Source organism: Doryrhamphus excisus, chromosome 17 (genome assembly GCF_030265055.1).
Source record: "Doryrhamphus excisus isolate RoL2022-K1 chromosome 17, RoL_Dexc_1.0, whole genome shotgun sequence".
Classification (NCBI taxonomy): Eukaryota; Metazoa; Chordata; class Actinopteri; order Syngnathiformes; family Syngnathidae; genus Doryrhamphus; species Doryrhamphus excisus.
This window is the reverse complement of record NC_080482.1, coordinates 15,992,862-16,011,619: the sequence shown is the minus strand read 5'-3', so window position 1 is coordinate 16,011,619 and position 18,758 is coordinate 15,992,862. Positions and strand designations below refer to the sequence as shown.

Genomic DNA, 18,758 nt, shown 5'->3' with positions numbered 1-18,758 from the left:
GGAGTTTGCATGTTCTCCCCGTGCATGCGTGGGTTTTCTCCGGGTACTCCGGTTTCCTCCCACATTCCAAAAACATGCTAGGTTAATTAGCCACTCCAAATTGTCCATAGGTATGAATGTGAGTGTGAATGGTTGTTTGTCTATATGTGCCCTGTGATTGGCTGGCCACCAGTCCAGAGTGTACCCCGCCTCTCGCCCCAGGACAGCTGGGATAGGCTCCAGCACCCCCATGACCCTTGTGAGGAAAAGCGGTAGAAAATCAATGAATGAGTTATCCTCCTAGTTTGTGTGGAAGTGGTAACTTTTTGGCTTCTTATTTTGTCTTTCCCCACCCGCGGCCATCTCTGTGTGGAGTTTGCATGTTCTCCCCGTGCATGCGTGGGTTTTCTCCGGGTACTCCGGTTTCCTCCCACATTCCAAAAACATGCTAGGTTAATTAGCCACTCCAAATTGTCCATAGGTATGAATGCGAGTGTGAATGGTTGTTTGTCTATATGTGCCCTGTGATTGGCTGGCCACCAGTCCAGAGTGTACCCCGCCTCTCGCCCCAGGACAGCTGGGATAGGCTCCAGCACCCCCTGCGACCCTCGTGAGGAAAAAGCGGTAGAAAATGAATGAATGAATGAATGAATGCTATTTGGCAATTCACTCATGCTGGTCGGGTCTGGAAGCAGTCAGCCGTGATAAACAAGGGATAACTGTACTGTAGTTTTAGTCTTTTCACAAACAATAACCTGAAGTGTGTGTTAGCAAAGAGCAGAGCAAACACACACACACACACACGCACACACAGAAACCCCCCCCCCCCTCTATGGTTGTGAATTCCAGCAAGGCCGCCAGTCATCAAGCCGAAGGGTCGGGGTCTCCAGCACCTGAACAAACACGTTGTTGAGAAGTCAAAGTGTTCACTGTGTGAACCTGCACGGACACTCTTCCAAGTTCCAATCAACCAAAAAGGCGGAACCCCCCTCTGGGGTTTGGGGAGCACCCAGAAGAATTCCGAGAGAAAGCTCCCACAAGCGAGCAATATTGGCTTTATGGATTCCGTGTTATTGCTGGACTGATGCGGGTGTGAGAGAGTGAAAGTCCCAGCGAGGGGTTCGTTGGGGGTTCTGACACCTTCTGTGTACAAACGCTGGATTTGAGGTTAGGATAAAAGAGGAGGAGCAAAAGCTGGACCTCGCGTCACCCTGCAAAGCGTCCCATTAAGTCTGGTGTTGCTCTCTGGAACAGAAATCTGTGGACAGCGTGGACATGTTGAACTCTTTGTAGGACTTTCTACCTCAGCCTATTAGCTTCGACCTTCACACTCAATGAACAGAAGATGATTAACCCTTCAGAGCTCAGGCTAGCATTTTTAGGTACTACTGTACCGTGTTTAGCTCCTTGTTTATCTTGCCACCATTTCCGTATGGAGGACCAAAACTGCCAAAATAATAAATAAATAAATAAAAGTGGAAATAAAAACAAAAATGAAAAAAAAATCAAAAAATTAAATACAACAAAATTAATATAAATGGAAATAAAAACAAAAATTAAAAAATATATACATAAATAAATAAATAAAAGCAAAAATAAATACAAAAATAAAAAACAAGATTCAAAAATTAAAAATAAATCCAAAAATAAATGTAGAAATAAATACAAAAATAAATATATAAATAGAATTACATATCAATAAATAAATAAAAGCACTCTGCTCTCATATGTATTTATTTCATGCAGCAGACAATGTCAGCTTGAAATGCAGAAGGAAAAACTATTCAAATGAGGGGGCGGTCCTAAGTGTGTCTTGGGTTGAACTGTTCGCCTATTGGTTGATCGACATGTGAGTGCGAAAATCGACTAGGTATGCCTGCAAACGGCCACAGCAAGAGGAAGTACACAGGGAGAAAAGTATACATTTACCGGGACAATAATGGCGGGGTCCACCAGGAAGTCGGTGTCCGAGCTGGAGATTGCAGCCATATTTACCGCCATTGAGAGTGGTGTGGTGACTTCCTGTTGCTGTGGCTGTTTGCAGGCATACCTAGTCGATGCCACAACTGTTTTGAAAAGGCTTAACAATCACACCTATAGTCTAGTCCAAGGGTGGGCAAACTACGGCCCGGGGGCCACATGCGGCCCACCAAGAGTTTAAATCCGGCCCGCCAGTTGCTTTTAAGTATTTCTAACTTTTAACATACCAGCTGGCAACATGACTTTCAAGTCGGATGTCTTATTCAGTAAAAAAAAATAAAAATAAAAATCGTAGTTTGATGTATCTGATGTTTAAAGTGCTCCTGAAAAAAAGAGAAATGAGAACATATAGCTGATAGTATGACAATTAAAATTAGACAAATAATTCACGGCGTAAAATTATAAGCGTAAAAATTATTAAAATTATTAAAATTATTAAAATTATTAAAATTATTAAAATTATTAAAATTATTAAAATTATTAAAATTATTTAAATTATTTAAATTATTTAAAAAAATTTAAATTTATTAAAATTATTAAAATTATTAAAATTATTAAAATTATTTAAAAAATTATTAAAATTATTAAAATTATTAAAATTATTAAAATTATTTAAAAAAAAATAAAATTATTAAAATTATTAAAATTATTATAATAAATTATTATTATTCGTGTGTGTTAAATATATGTTCTGGCCCCCCGCACAATTTTGTTAACTCAATGCGGCCCATGAGTCAAAAAAGTTTGCCCACCCCTGGTCTAGTCAGTGTATCACAGGAAGTGAAAATCACATTGATTGTTACTGCACTGTCCACAAAGTCAAATTCACCACCACAGAGTCATTCAGAAAATGTCAATCACAGCCAGGTCCATGCCCAAATATAGAAAATAAACACATAGCTGGCCAATAGATTCAGGATGGTCGCTTTAGTTTTGATCTTCTCCATTTTCGCAACGGCACTTCGGAACAAATCCACCCTGCTCGATTCCTTCGATTTGGAACCTTTCCAAGCCGCCTGGCCAGCCGCTACAGCGTCCTTCCGCTTTCTTTCCGAACGCACAAAGCAGTAAACATCGATGTATTGTTCGTATGCATTGCTCGGTGAGCGATGAATGGCAGTAATTCTCTTTTTGATGAACGAAAATAGGTCATCGAAATCACCGGGGTCGGCCATTGTCTGATTGTTGTGTTGGAATGCGAAGCACGCAGAGCTACGTGGAGTATCGCGTGGACTGGTACGCTCTCGCGCTAGCATACGACGACAGGGGACCGGTCTATTTGCGCTAAAATTTGACTGCGTCCCGCGGTTCGAACATACAGACATAGACATTTTCTGGTTTTCAAAAAAGCGTACGTTGATGTCTTAACCCCCTCCCCCCCCTCGTACGGTTTGTACGCTCGTGAAAATGTTGAAAATTATGGATGGCCCCTAAGTTGATATGCAAGATTTCATTCCAATCCCAATCACGAAACCTACCCTACCCAACCAGTCCGATCGATCCAGTTCTGCTGAACCAACCAAAGATGCTAACAAAGCAACAATAGTAAACAAAGAGCAAGAGTTAGCTATCAAGTTAGCTTACCCCACCGCCAGTCAGAACCACGAGTTGTAGATGTCAAGTGTTGACATTCATGCTTTGTTCCAGCGCCACAGTCTTTTTTACTTGTGGTGGAACAGTAATGGACCTTGGCAGGGTCTAACATTGCAGGCGGCCTAAGATTGATGCTCCTTGTCACTGATAGGAAGTGTGAACCGCTAGGCTTCGCTGCAAGCCCATGTCCTCATCTCTGAACTCGGCGGGGCGCTGCATAGTTTGGCAAGCGCGATTCAGGAGGGAAGAGAATCACAGCCCACTAAGCCCACTAAGCCCACTAAGCCCACGCTCACAGCAAGACCATAGACGAAACGTTGCGGAACAAAACACCCGCCTCCAAAAGCATCCTCGGAACACGGAGTACATTTCACATGGAGACCACTGCTTTGTCGTGGGCAACTGCTATCGTGTTGAAAAGCCCGGTTCTTGAAGCCCACTGGGAACTGGTGGCCAGATCCGAGAGGCAAAGGTTGTACATTAGCAGCATTCTTGTTAATTACTTCAAAACTGGATTTGGGCACGCCTGATGCCAGTGTTTCCAGTAGACTAGTTGGAATGTTGTTCCAGGTGGTGAAGATGGCTTCGTGGAGGGCATCAAGTGTCTGGAACTGATGTCCATTTTGGTAAACCTCCCTTGCCATCTGTCCCAAACTATTTTCAGTTGGATTTAAATCAGGGGAACATGCAAGATGATCCAAAAGAGTGAGCTTATTTCTCTGGAGGAAGTCCTTTGTCAGGCACGTATCGTGTTGTCAAGAAAAGGTCCTTCATTCATAAGGGATGCACCCCTAGAACTGAGGCCCCTGCAAAACCTGTAGCTCCATTATTCCATCGAAGGAAAAAGCAGCCCAGATCAGTAACATTGGAGGTCATCAGGACCCATCAAGGTTATTTTTTTCTTATCAGAGAAGAAGATGTTCTTCCACCTTTAAATTGTCCCATATTTGGTGCCCTCGTGCAAATTTCCAAAGTCTGGAAGCTTTTCTTCCTAGAAACCTTTTCTGGCAGATACCATAGACTGCACTAATGTCCATCATTTGGGCTGAGTAGGCCAAGAATGGTCACCATGTCTTGACAGACAGACAGTCTATCAGATCCTCTGGCTCAGGGCTTTTTTGGGGGTCTACTACTTTTGTGAAGAAGGTTCAAATGACTGCCGTACTAGGTCCAACCTCTGCAGTAATGGCACGCTGCAAGAGGCCTCAGGAGCTCAACCGTCTGACCGCCATCAGCTTTTTGACATTTTTGCTAAGATTTTGATGTTTAAAGGTCGTGATCAGCTGAAGATCCTATTTCACTTTAATTCTTTTTTGCAATAAATTGCTTACTCTAATTTTGTCTGACTCCCATTGCCACCCAATCCCTGACCACTGGGCGGCAGAGTTGCCATGGTCAGTAGATTTACCCTGAACACAACTTGAGATTTATGGAGTATTTTTATTAAAATAATCTTACTATGGTGCTATCCACTGGGATTCAATAATTGTAAAAGCCCTTAAACGAGCAGGATAGGACCCCGTTTAAGTCCGTGGCGTCCAAACCTTTCCAATACAGGAAGGATGCAGGTTGCAAAGGTTAAATCTGCTGTTACCTTCAAAATAAATGTGAAACAAGGCAAATGCTTTGTGAGTACCGAAGGGTACAATGGAATCAAACTTGCTCACAAAGAAACAAATCAACCTGACACATCGAAAGAACCTGAAAAGATGGCTTTTAGAAAAATGTCATGCTAAAATATTCATGCTAAAATGTTGGGTAATATAGGAAACCCCACATTTGATGGGCAGACTCACATGCCAAGAAGGCAGGCGAAGCTATTTGAATCAGGTCATAAGCATATGGAGGACTTTAGCCTCGAGCAACATAATCATAGTAATTCAGTGTGACATTGATGTCTGTCATACACAATTATAGCTAATATTAGTGCAATCAAATGAAATAATGGACACCAAACATTTGCAATAAAAAAAACATATTTTCCTGCCACAGAGCCACTTTGATATTATAGACTTATTATATATTAAAGACTGTAAAACCAAATCAATGGAGGTCAGGATAGCTATGCCATGAAATATATATTTTTTTAAAAACAGTTTTATCGGTGACCAGGGGCCAATAATAATAAAGGGTCTCAAAAGGCCCTCCAACCAGTCCATAAATGTTCTCCCAGCAGGCAGCATCCCAGTCAACTTGCTGAAAAAAACCTAAAGTTTAAGGCAGAGGTAGGGAACCTATGGCTCGGGAGCCAGGTAGGGCTCTTTTGATGACTGTATCTGGCTCTCAAGCATTTCTTACCACAATAAAAATGTATGTTTGCTAACATTTTAAAGTAAACATCACAGAAATCACTGTTAAAAATATTAAAAATCAACAACTTTCTTATGCATTTTAATCCGTCCATCTATTTTCTACTGCAATACGGCCGACCATATCTATCTTTCCTCATGATATTTTCCAGGTCAAACACCAAAACTCGATTATTACTGGGTAATGCGGTAGTCTACCTCGGTCATTAAGATGTAAATGTAAACTTTCCTCCTTTAGTCAAATAGTCACCTAGCTAAAGCTGCAGAACCAAGCCTTCTGGCAAAGATGGCCAAAAGAATGAAATATACGGAGTACGGTGCAAAACCATGCAGCAGCAGAAGTTGCATTAATGGCAGCAAGTATTTGATTTATTATTGGACACTGCGCTGCTCACAAAAGTGTGCTGGCCACACCCCCTTGGCGTGGGGTAGTGTCCCTGGTCTACGTAATTAGAGCCCATTATATCTAAAACTGTTGGTCTTACATAAAAATGCACACATTTTATTGCATTCAATGTTTAAAAAAATGTATATGGCTCTCACAGATACACATTTTAAAATATCTGGTCTTCATGGCTCTCTTAGCCAAAAAGGTTCCCGACCCCTGGTTTAAGGTGATCCAAATGGACCGACTTTAATCCCAGCAAGCCTACCAAATGCTTTGAGCATGACATCAAGTGGGCTAAGTCATCACCCTCGGCAACTCCTGGCACTAATAGACCACGTTCTTGATTTAAAGTCCTGTGAATGGAAGTTTGGCCTGTCAATCAGGGCGCTAATGGGCTGTGAACAACCTTCCCGTGTTTGGATTGGAGGGCCCACGGACGGGGAGCCAACCCAAACAGGCAGCCGGGGCTCAGTGGACGCTCGTCCAACTCCCTGCCGCCACCGCCGTTTAACTTCATGCCCTATCCACACAGCTCAGTCACGAAACCAAAACACACTCTTCCTGGTCTCGCCCACTTTGGGCTCCGACAAACAACTTCCTCTTATATACCATCATATTGACATAATCTTTCTTTTCACTGCATTGCTCTATTCTTTACAAAGTGAGAGCAGAAGATGTGCTGATTTAAGAAGCTGTCAGCGACACCCAGAAGATTTGGGATGGAACATACGGGAAGGTGAGGCTAGCATGAGAACATCTCACCAGCCTGAGGGCAGCTTTTCCAAAAACATAAAATAATCGTAATGGTGAGGGGGTATTTTCTTTGGGGCCCCTGATTCTAATTAGCCGACTTTAAAAATGAATCCCAGAGAATTGAAGCGATGCAGGTCCATACGTTCACTGCAGGAGCGTCACCATCTTGTCATTCCTACTTATGACATAAATATCTACAGCCGTCTCTCCTTTATAGCACTTCATTGACTCCAGACCCAACTGCGACAATATGGGCTTCAATGTTAATATGCATATGTTAATAATAAAAGTAATACAGTAAACCTCGGATATATCGGACTCGGATATATCGGAAATTCGCTCACAACGGACAGATAAAAAAGAAGCGATTTTTCTGTAATGCATTTCCAATAAAAATTCATTGCATATATCGGATTTTTTTATAACGGATTTCGCCTATTTCGGACAAAATCTCCAGTCCCGTTCCAATGCATTTCCATGAAATTTCCCTCGCATATATCGGATGGCCGCATCGTGGCGCTCCGATTCGCCGAATCGTGACAGGCCGCTATACGACGTCATTTGCAGCGTTTGCAGCGTTGCCTGCGCGTCCAGGTACATTGGAAACATAGTCAAGGAAGTGCCTTTTTATAACGGATAAAATCCCATTTACGCATATACCGGATATAAATCCCATATATGCGTAAAACGGACATTTTCCGGTATACGCATATAACGGATTTCGCTTATATCGGACAAAACCAGTGGGGTTTATTCGAGGTTTACTGTATTTTCATAGTTAGAACATAGAAAAACTTACACTCTAAATACATGTTTTAATATTATTTAATATTATGAAAGCCCTGTAGACATGAAATATGACCTATGTAGTCACCATTAAACTTCAATTAGTTATTGTTTACGCCAGATTGCATGACTATTATGCTACAGGGACTCTGCAAGCTAGCAAGCTAGCAAGCTAACAAGTTAAGCTAGCGAACTAACCCATTCCATTCCAATCTCTTCCGCTGATCCGGGTCTTGGGGGCAGTAGTCTTAGTAGACCCAGACAAGACTTCCCCAGTCCCCGGTCCCGGGCCACCTCCACCTGATCTGATTGGGGATCTAACACCTTTGGCTGTATGTTATTTTGTCGTTTTGTTTACAAACTGAGGCTTAGCCAATACTTGCAATCAACTTTGCTTATATTTTTTGTAATCATGTACAATACATTCGGGCGGCACGGCGGTCTAGTGGTTAGCGCGCAGACCTCACAGCTAGGAGACCAGGGTTCAATTCCACCCTCGGGCATCTCTGTGTGGAGTTTGCATGTTCTCCCCGTGCATGAGTGGGTTTTCTCCGGGTACTCCGGTTTCCTCCCACATTCCAAAAACATGCTAGGTTAATTGACGACTCCAAATTGTCCATAGGTATGAATGTGAGTGTGAATGGTTGTTTGTCTATACTATGTGCCCTGTGATTGGCTGGCGACCAGTCCAGGGTGTACCCCGCCTCTCGCCCGAAGACAGCTGGGATAGGCTCCAGCACCCCCCGCGACCCTCGTGAGGAAAAGCGGTAGAAAATGAATGAATGAATGAGTTCTCCTCCTATTTTGTGTGGAAGTGGTAACTTTTTCGCTTCTTATTTTGTCTTTCCCCACCCTCGGCCATCTCTGTGTGGAGTTTGCATGTTCTCCCCGTGCATGCGTGGGTTTTCTCCGGGTACTCCGGTTTCCTCCCACATTCCAAAAACATGCTAGGTTAATTGACGACTCCAAATTGTCCATAGGTATGAATGTGAGTGTGAATGGTTGTTTGTCTATATGTGCCCTGTGATTGGCTGTACCTCGCCTCTCGCCCGAAGACAGCTGGGATAGGCTCCAGCACGGAAAACGGTAGAAAATGAATGAATGTGCTACATTCATTTTTTTTTTATTAAATTACTAATTTACTGAATGAGTAAGATGAGAGCTGCGCCTTCGCCGACGTTATTTTGGACATGCTCCTTTTCAAAGACGACTATCATAAATGTTTCACTGCACATACTTTAAATAGCGGTTAGCAAAACAACAATAGTGGGGGACCACAGTGCATAGGTCAGTGCCCCACTATTTGACACAGGAAAGTGTCAGGGAGCGAGAGGCTTTGAATGCAGACCTACCAACATGTACTAATTTAGAGTACTCAACATGCAATTTGATTCATGAATACATTTGTATGCCTTTTGTTGCATTTTCCTGGTTTCGGTTTCAAGTTCAGTCTGTACAGTACAGATAAATGAATATGTATTATTACATTTTATTAAATATTATTACCATTTCTGTCCCTTGATTGGGCTTGTCCTTAATTGAGATCCATACTTAACGATGCTCTGCTCGCATTTACTTGTTTGAACACGCCCATACTTATTTAACGATGCTCTGCTGAAAGGAAACTTTTCCGTCTTCAGTTCAGCGTTTGGAGGCGTCAGCACCGGAAAGCTGCTGTTCTGTCAGCGTTGTTGACAGAAGGAAGTTTGCCATTGCAGTGAGCGGAGTGCCACAGGGCAGCATAGGCCACCCCAACATGGTTAAACGCTGTACGTACACGCAAGACTCGGTGACTTCCATGCTGCTGTTGATGTCATCCCTGCCCCCGCTAGGACTTTTGCTCGCTTTCTTCTGCCCACATCCTGGCTCACGAGTAAAAGGGGGGCGGGTTCCGATCCTTATGTGAGCCCCGCAACCTGCGCCGAGGCCAGGAACTCGCCGTCACAAGCGAAGATTTATGAAGCCCCTGTCCATCCCCACGGGGGCAAGCTTGCTCATACGACACCCCCCCCCCCCGCCCCCGCCCCTCCTTCCAGCCAGGAGGAGCTCCTCTTTAAACAATAACATCCACATTGGCTGGGCGTCCTGGGGGACGGACAGTGGAGGAGTGCTAGCACATCTGTTTGTCTTGACTGGTCTAAGTCGGACCAGTAGACAGGAAGCAGTGAGCTAAGAGAGCCAAGTTCAAAACATCGAAAACTGCTTCTGACAGTCTTTGATGGCTGACAGATGACGGCTTTAGAGCACTAGAGTCCTTTTCCATCTCGACTGAACGGACACATCCATCCATTCGGCCATTTTCTATACAGTCGTCCTTAGGGTCACGAGTGAGCTGGAGTCTACTCCAGCTGACGTTAGGTGAGAGGCAGGGTAGACCCTGGACTGGCCATTCATTCATTCATTCATTTTCTACCGCTTTTTCCTCACGAGGGTCGCGGGGGGTGCTGGAGCCTATCCCAGCTGTCTTCGGGCGAGAGGCGGGGTACACCCTGGACTGGTCGCCAGCCAATCACAGGGCACATATAGACAAACAACCATTCACACTCACATTCATATACCTATGGACAATTTGGAGTTGCCAATGTCGGTAGGAATGTGGGAGGAAACCGGAGTACCCGGAGAAAACCCACGGGGAGAACATGCAAACTCCACACAGAGATGGCCGAGGGCGGAATTGAACCCTGGTCTCCTAGCTGTGAGGTCTGCGCGCTAACCACTCTACCGCCGAATCACAAGGCAAACAACCTTCACACCTTGTCTCCAATTAGCCTAAGAGCCATGTTTGGGGGATCTGCCAAGGCTGAACCAAGCACCTGGACCAGTCCATGACCTGCATGACTGACAATCTACACCAGGGGTGGGCAAACTACGGCCCGGGGGCCACATCCGGCCCGCCAAGTGTTTAAATATGGCCCGCACGTTCTTTCCAAACTTAACATACAACCTGACATCATAGCTTTTGCCAACCTTTTGATGGTTTAGGTCAGGGGTGGGCAAACTACGGCCCGGGGGCCACATCCGGCCCGCCAAGTGTTTTAAATATGGCCCGCACGTTCTTTCCAAACTTAACATACAACCTGACATCATGGCTTTTGCCAACCTTTTGATGGTTTAGGTCAGGGGTGGGCAAACTACGGCCCGGGGGCCACATCCGGCCCGCCAAGTGTTTAAATATGGCCCGCACGTTCTTTCCAAACTTAACATACAACCTGACATCATGGCTTTAGCCAACCTTTTGATGGTTTAGGTCAGGGGTGGGCAAACTACGGCCCGGGGGCCACATCCGGCCCGCCAAGTGTTTAAATATGGCCCGCACGTTCTTTCCAAACTTAACATACAACCTGACATCATGGCTTTAGCCAACCTTTTGATGGTTTAGGTAGTTTTTTTTTAATCAATTTGTTTATTTGATGTGATCTGCTGTTTACAAAGTGCTCCTGAAAAAAGGACACAAGCACATATACATAGCAGGTTGCATGACACTTACAGATAAAATCATTCCAGGTGGACTGTTAGAATTATATGCGTAAAATATATATTCTGGCCCCCTGTCAATTTTGTAAATCAATGCGGCCCGCGAGTCAAAAAGTTTGCCCACCCCTGATCTACACCGACTGTTTTTGGGATGTAGGAGGAAGTTGGAGTAGCCGCACAAAACCCACACAAGCACAGAGAGAACACACTAACTCCACACACAGATCCGAGCCCAGGTCTGGGATGTGACTCAGCACCTCCGAATCTGAGGCCATGGTCCTCAAAAGGGTTGGAAGTGAGGTCTGGCCCCAGGTTCAAGTTCTAGTATCTCGGTCCATTTACTGGTCAAACTCCTACTCCTATCCTCGCCTTTGGACATGAGCTTTGGTTCTGATGGAAAGAGTAAGCATCAGATAGCACTTTCATCTGCTGGCTGAACTCCCTCTAAGACAGTGTTTCTCAACTGGTTGGTTGGGACCCAGAAGTGGGTCGCGGAGGTGTTTTCAATGGATTGAGAGTTTTTGCCTTTGCCTGCCTTGTGTTCTTGTGGAGACCTAACATGGCATGCTGGAGGTACCACCAGCGTCTCAGTGCTGCAAATCACATGGTGTTATTAATCACAGTCCTTTCAAATACAATAAACCTCGGATATATTGGACTCGGATATATCGGAAATTCGCTCACAACAGACAGATAAAAAAGAAGCGATTTTTCTGTAATGCATTTCCAATAAAAATTCATTGCATATATCGGATTTTTTATAACGGATTTCGCCTATTTCGGACAAAATCTCCAGTCCCGTTCCAATGCATTTCCATGAAATTTCCCTCGCATATATCGGATGGCCGCATCGTGGCGCTCCGATTCGCCGAATCGTGACAGGCCGCTATACGACGTCATTTGCAGCGTTTGCAGCGTTGCCTGCGCGTCCAGGTACATTGGAAACATAGTCAAGGAAGTGCCTTTTTATAACGGATAAAATCCCATTTACGCATATACCGGATATAAATCCCATATATGCGTAAAACGGACATTTTCCGGTATACGCATATAACGCATTTCGCTTATATCGGACAAAACCAGTGGGAACAATTGAATCCGATATATCCGAGGTTTACTGTATAAGATATGATATGAGGAGTCTGAGTTGAAAAATGTCCACAATTTGGGTCTCGGGTTGAAGGTGGCTCCCACAGCCAAAGCAGTTGAGATGGGGTGAAGTGTTTGGTCGTCCAGGGGGGGGGGGCTACTTCACAGCAAAAGGAGCCACTTGAGGTTGCTTGGATGCCTCCCTGGTCCGCCAGGAGGAGTCCCGGGGGTAGACCTACGAAACAGCTGGTGTCCCCTTGGTGGAACCGGAAGAGATGTCTGGAAACCCCGATTAACCCCCATTAGCGGAAGAAAATATATGTATGGAACCGACAAAAAACAATCCCAATGGGCAAAAACCAATCCCACCGACACTGTGAAAAAGTCTTCCAGGTAGAATGGAAGCTGTCGGAGCGAGCCCCAAGGGGCTTGTAACGCATTTCCTAAAAGACTCGGGAAAAGTCACAGGACCATTTCACGAGAGGTTTTGGACAAGCAGCGTGGCGTTTTTTGGTGGCTAAAAGTGCAGCGGAGAGCTAGCACTCGGCGGTGCGGTGAGACGTCTCCATGATCTGACGTATAATCAAAGCCACGACGGCTGAGCGGCTGATGAATGGTCTCCGCCCGGCTAGCGCGGCTGCATATAGATGCAGAGCTGCTATTAGTGGCGCTGCAGATAGGAGCGTAGAGTAAACAGTATCAACACGCCTGTCAACAACACGGCCGCATCCGACCCGGCTCGGCCCATAAAGCATCTGGTACCAGGCTGCATTGGAACATAAATAGTCTGAACCGTGGCACGCGTGGCAGCACACAAAATATGCACTTAAATGTTTTCTATTCTTGTCGGGGCTTCAGGTTATTTGATCAATGCGGTTCCATTTTAACTAAAGGTCGCATTTTGGCTCCGAGGTAACACTTTGCGGTGGAAAGCTGCCGCTGGATTCTCCATGCGCTAAATGACAAGACCTGAAATTTTGGGACACAGACCCTGATCACGAGGTCAACAAAAGGCACACAAATGTTGAAAAACTGCAGTGCAGACCCGGATCCTAAACGTCCCGTGTCCTGTGTATTGCATTTGGATCAAATGCCAGGAAAGGCCGCGGTTTGGCCTCTGGAGTTTTCCGTCAAGTGGAGAATCCTAAATTTTGCCTCCGAGATCACGCCGTCTGGGGAGAGCGAAGCCAAATAGAAATGTCTCCTCAGTAATGAAGACATCAGCATGGACGTCTGACTGCCTCTCAAAGTGTTTCCACTTAATTACGCGCCAGTCGTGCTTTCATGTGGCGGCCGCCAGAGGGAAACTCAAAGGGGGAAAAAAAAAAATTGGGGAGGCCATAAAAGTGTTAAGTTGAAAGTGGTGCTTTAACATCGAGGCTCATAATGGCTTCACATCCCCAGTGGAGGATGTGAATCTTTTTTGCAATTTCATGTTGGACGCTCTCCATATCATGAAACATTAAGATTTATGGCTCTTATGCTTTGACATGAAGGGAATTTTACATGTTTCAAACAAAAACCAGGGAAGAAAAGTGTATTAAATTGAAGCGCTAATAGAATGCAGACCTTTGCCAAGGCAGAACAATCACAAGAAAAAAAATTTAATAATAAATATCATGTGTCAACAATTTTTATTTAAATACCTGTTGGTAATTTTATTCCATTAAAAAAGTTTTCTATTTTATTACATATATATTTAAAAAATTGGTTAATGACTCACTACAATCTGGCAATAAATACCATGTTCTAAATGTTTTATTTATATATTTCTTTCATTTTATTTTCATCTAAATATTCTATTTATTTTATGAATTTCAAAGATTCATTCATTAGAGCGCCCATTATTCACAGAGAGCAAATAAATACCTCATGTCATTTTTTTTAAATATATTTATTTCATTTCATTGGATCAAAATATTCTATTTATTTCTGTTTTATTGATTTTTAAAGATTCATTCATTCATTCATTTTCTATCACTTATCCCAGGGGTGGGCAATTGATTTAACAAAATTGACGGGGCGGATTATATAGTATTTTACAGGTAACAGTCCATTTGTACACGTATATTTTTACACATATTTTACATGTAAAAGTGTCATGCAATCTGCTATATGTGCACTTTGAAATCATTTATTTGATGTAAAGTGTGTTAGAAATTAAATGTATTATTATTATTATTATTATTGTTATTTTTATTAGAATTATTATTATTAGTTATAGTAATGTTATTATATTATTATTATTATTTTTGTTAATAATAATACCATTATTATATTAATATTATGACCAACAATATTAATATAATAGTAGTATTATCATTATTGACAACAACATTATTATTAGTATTATTATTATTTGTATTACTATTATTGTAATTGTTTTCCCAGGAGTATTTTGTAATATTACTACCATTATTATATTAATATTATTAACAACAATATTAATATAATAGTAGTATTATTATCATTATTGACAACATTATTATTATTATTATTTGTATTACTATTATTGTGCTTGTGCTCCTTTTCCCAGGAGTATTTTGTAATATTACTACCATTATTATATTAATATTATTAACAACAATATTAATATAATAGTAGTATTATTATCATTATTGACAACATTATTATTATTATTATTTGTATTACTATTATTGTGCTTGTGCTCCTTTTTCCAGGAGTATTTTGTAATATTACTACCATTATTATATTAATATTATTAACAACAATATTAATATAATAGTAGTATTATTATCATTATTGACAACATTATTATTATTATTATTTGTATTACTATTATTGTGCTTGTGCTCCTTTTTCCAGGAGTATTTTGTAATATTACTACCATTATTATATTAATATTATTAACAACAATATTAATATAATAGTAGTATTATTATCATTATTGACAACATTATTATTATTATTATTTGTATTACTATTATTGTGCTTGTGCTAATTTTTCCAGGAGTATTTTGTAAACAACAGACCACATCAAATAACGAAATTGATAAAGCAGCTACCTCAACCATCAAAAAATTGGCCCAAGCCACGATGCCAGGTTGTATGTTGAGTTCAAATGAAATATTTGGAAAAAACAGGCGGGCCATATTGAAACACTTGGCGGGCCGGATGTGGCCCCCGGGCCGTAGTTTGCCCACCCCTGGCTTATCCTCACGAGGGGCCGCGGGCATGCTGGAGCCTATCCCAGCTGTCTTTGGGCGAGAGGCGGGGTCCACTCTGGACTGGTGGCCAGCCAATCACAGGGCACGTATAGACAAACAACCATTCACACTCACATTCATACCTATGGACTGTGGCCTGCGCGTTAACCACTCGTCCAGCGTGCAGCCAGTCTGCATTATTCATGGGGAAAAAATAACTTGCAATAAATACCACATTTGTTTCATTCGTTTATTTTATCTAAATATTCTCCTTATTTTATTACAATTGTTCAATTGTTCATTCATTATTTACTAATAAAATAATTACATTTTGCAATAAATGTAACTGTCATTTTATTTTTTTCTAAATATTATACTTATTGATATTTACATATTTTAATGAATTTTACTTTACTTTTATTTTACTTTTACTCATTCATTCATTCATTCATTCATTTTCTACCGCTTTTTCCTGTGCTGGAGCCTATCCCAGCTGTCTTCGGGCGTAAGGCGGGGTACACCCTAGACTGGTCGCCAGCCAATCACAGGGCACATATAGACAAACAACCATTCACACTCACATTCATACCTATGGACAATTTGGAGTGGCTAATTAACCTAGCATGTTTTTGGAATGTGGGAGGAAACCGTAGTACCCGGAGAAAACCCACGCATGCACGGGGAGAACATGCAAACTCCACACAGAGATGGCCGAGGGTGGGGAAAGACAAAATAAGAAGCCAAAAAGTTACCACTTCCACACAAATGAGGAGGAGAACTCATTCATTTATTTTCTACCGCTTTTCCTCACAAGGGTCATGGGGGGTGCTGGAGCCTATCCCAGCTGTCTTCGGGCGAGAGGCGGGGTACACCCTGGACTGGTCGCCAGCCAATCACAGGGCACATATAGACAAACAACCATTCACACTCACATTCATACCTATGGACAATTTGGAGTGGCTAATTAACCTAGCATGTTTTTGGAATGTGGGAGGAAACCGGAGTACCCGGAGAAAACCCACGCATGCACGGGGAGAACATGCAAACTCCACACAGAGATGCCCGAGGGTGGAATTGAACCCTGGTCTCCTAGCTGTGAGGTCTTTGCGCTAACCACTCGACCACCGTGCCTCAGCTACAACTTTCGATTGAAATATAGTTAGTTCCTCGCCAAGTTGAGAAAAGTCAACTAAAAATAATAAAAAAGTCATTTTTTTTTTTCACAAATTAATATTTTCAACAAGCATTTTGTTGAAATCAGTGACATTGGTTTTGGGTAATCCTGCCTTAAATCATTATCATCAGCTAATTTTGTTATTGTATTTTTTGCATTTGGGTGAAATCTGCGGTAAAAAGAAGAAAAGCCTCCTGCTCAGCTTTACTCACAGGCTTGCTTCATCCACCATTTATGTGGGAGGATTATTCTATACAGCACGTAACCCCCCCCCCCCCCCCCCCCCCTTGGAGACCCTCCATGGCTGGTTAGCAGCTGCGCTTCCACGGCGTACAGCACAAATGATGGCCTCCTCGGGAACATCCAGCAACGCATCTTCCTCCTCCAAGTAAATCTCCTTTTGACAGCCATTCATCATCAGCTTACTTTGTACTTTTTTTGTTCACTTCTTTCTGACTCTGAAGTCATCCGCGCTAATAATGCCGACTGAGCACTTTGCTCATGCTGGTGGTTTCCCAAGACCGGTTCAGTAGAAACCAGCACCCGTGTGTGTTTCAGTACCGTGGGCCGAGCGGTGGAACCAGTAGTAGCAGAAGTCCACGGCCAGAAAGGCGAAGCACCAGGTCCAGGAGGAGTCCCAGGGCAGCTCCAGGAAGCGGTAGCGGTCCCACACGTACACGTAGGCCGACAACTCGAAGCCTTGCATCAGCACCCTGAAGTGGGGCAATAGGAGACACTGAGACGCGGCACACAGATGAAGACCGTGACCGGGCAGAGAACACTCACAGCGGGAGTCTGGATATCATTCCCAATGATATGGAGATGATTCCATCACCGATGTTGTACAGCGGAGCTTCTGACATAAACAAGCCTAGCACCATCTCCAGGATGATCAGCCCGATGAAGAAAGGATTGGCCTGCACACATAAAATCGGGAATCAGCAGATGCGGCAAAACACGACACCTACCGCTGCTTTTGGGTTCTGTTGGAGGACCAGCTAGAAGCGAGGCCTTCAAGTCTCGTCATCCGTGATGTTTGCTTCCCAGGTCTTACTGTGGAAAGACTTTTTTTTTTTTTTAGATGCGAGCATCATGGAAACGGAAGTATATGGCCACACGGTTACGGCTATAACAGAAAGTAAAAGTGTTCCTGCTCTTCTACAAGATTTTGGAGTGTCTGGGAATTTTGTAATGTTGGACCGGTTCTAGACCTTCCACATAAAACTCATCCAAGCATGCCTTTCTGGACTTCGCTTGGGAAGAGAAAAGCGTCTTCCCAAAGTGTTCCCACAAAGATGGAAGCATGCCAGACTTGGGATTCAGGGACAACCGAGAACTTCGCTCAAACCTTTAAACTCAGAGACTGTTCAGCTGTCCCTCGACACGTTGCTTTCAATTTTTCCGGCTTCCCATTTTCACGTTTTTTCAAAATATTTTAAATTTGCTGTTATTTAAGCATGTTCAAGTTACCTAAATTACCGTATTTTATTTTTATAGTCACACTTTTTTTCATAGGTTGGCTGTTCCTGCAACTTATACTCCAGAGCGACTTAAAAATGAAAAAATATGTATGGAATTTCCACAGACAGCCACAAGAGGGCACTGTAGTTTCACACCGATATCTCCTACTTAACAATTCACTATTTAAACAGTAGACGTTAGCTTACAAAGACAACTGAGAACAACAGAACACAAACGCCCCCCCACCCAAACGTGTTAGGGTCTGGTGTAAAGCGAAGGCTATTCTTACTGCTATGAAGAAAACAAAAGTTACGGTACTTAAAACTGTTTGTTATGTTACAAAAACACTGGACACCTTTTATGTTTATTTTTGTGTAGCTGAATAAGCATTTGTTAGCATATCTTAGCTTGTTAGCATACACCTATTCAGCCTGTTCTATATTCTTTTATTCATGTTGGAACTTGACGTAAAATGACGTAAAGTCTGTTTTGGTCAAGTTTGTAAAATAATAATGATTGTACGCCAGAAAATGCCAGTTGCGTACTGTCCCTTTAAGAGCTGTGTCTCATTACTTTTGCCACAAATACAAGTGGATCTTAAAGCC

The 18,758-nt window shown here is 42.8% G+C and overlaps 1 protein-coding gene across 1 annotated transcript in view; it reads right to left on the bottom strand.

Annotated features, from left to right (window-relative positions):
- agmo (alkylglycerol monooxygenase) overlaps positions 1-18,758 on the bottom strand; it is an 85,273-nt gene that overhangs the window by 58,384 nt on the left and 8,131 nt on the right. Inside the window, exons 2-3 of the mRNA XM_058054026.1 lie at positions 17,479-17,609; positions 17,254-17,405 (exon numbers count right to left, since the gene is read on the bottom strand). Of these exons, the coding sequence (XP_057910009.1) occupies positions 17,254-17,405; positions 17,479-17,609 (283 nt within the window). The remainder of the gene's footprint in view (positions 1-17,253; positions 17,406-17,478; positions 17,610-18,758) is intronic.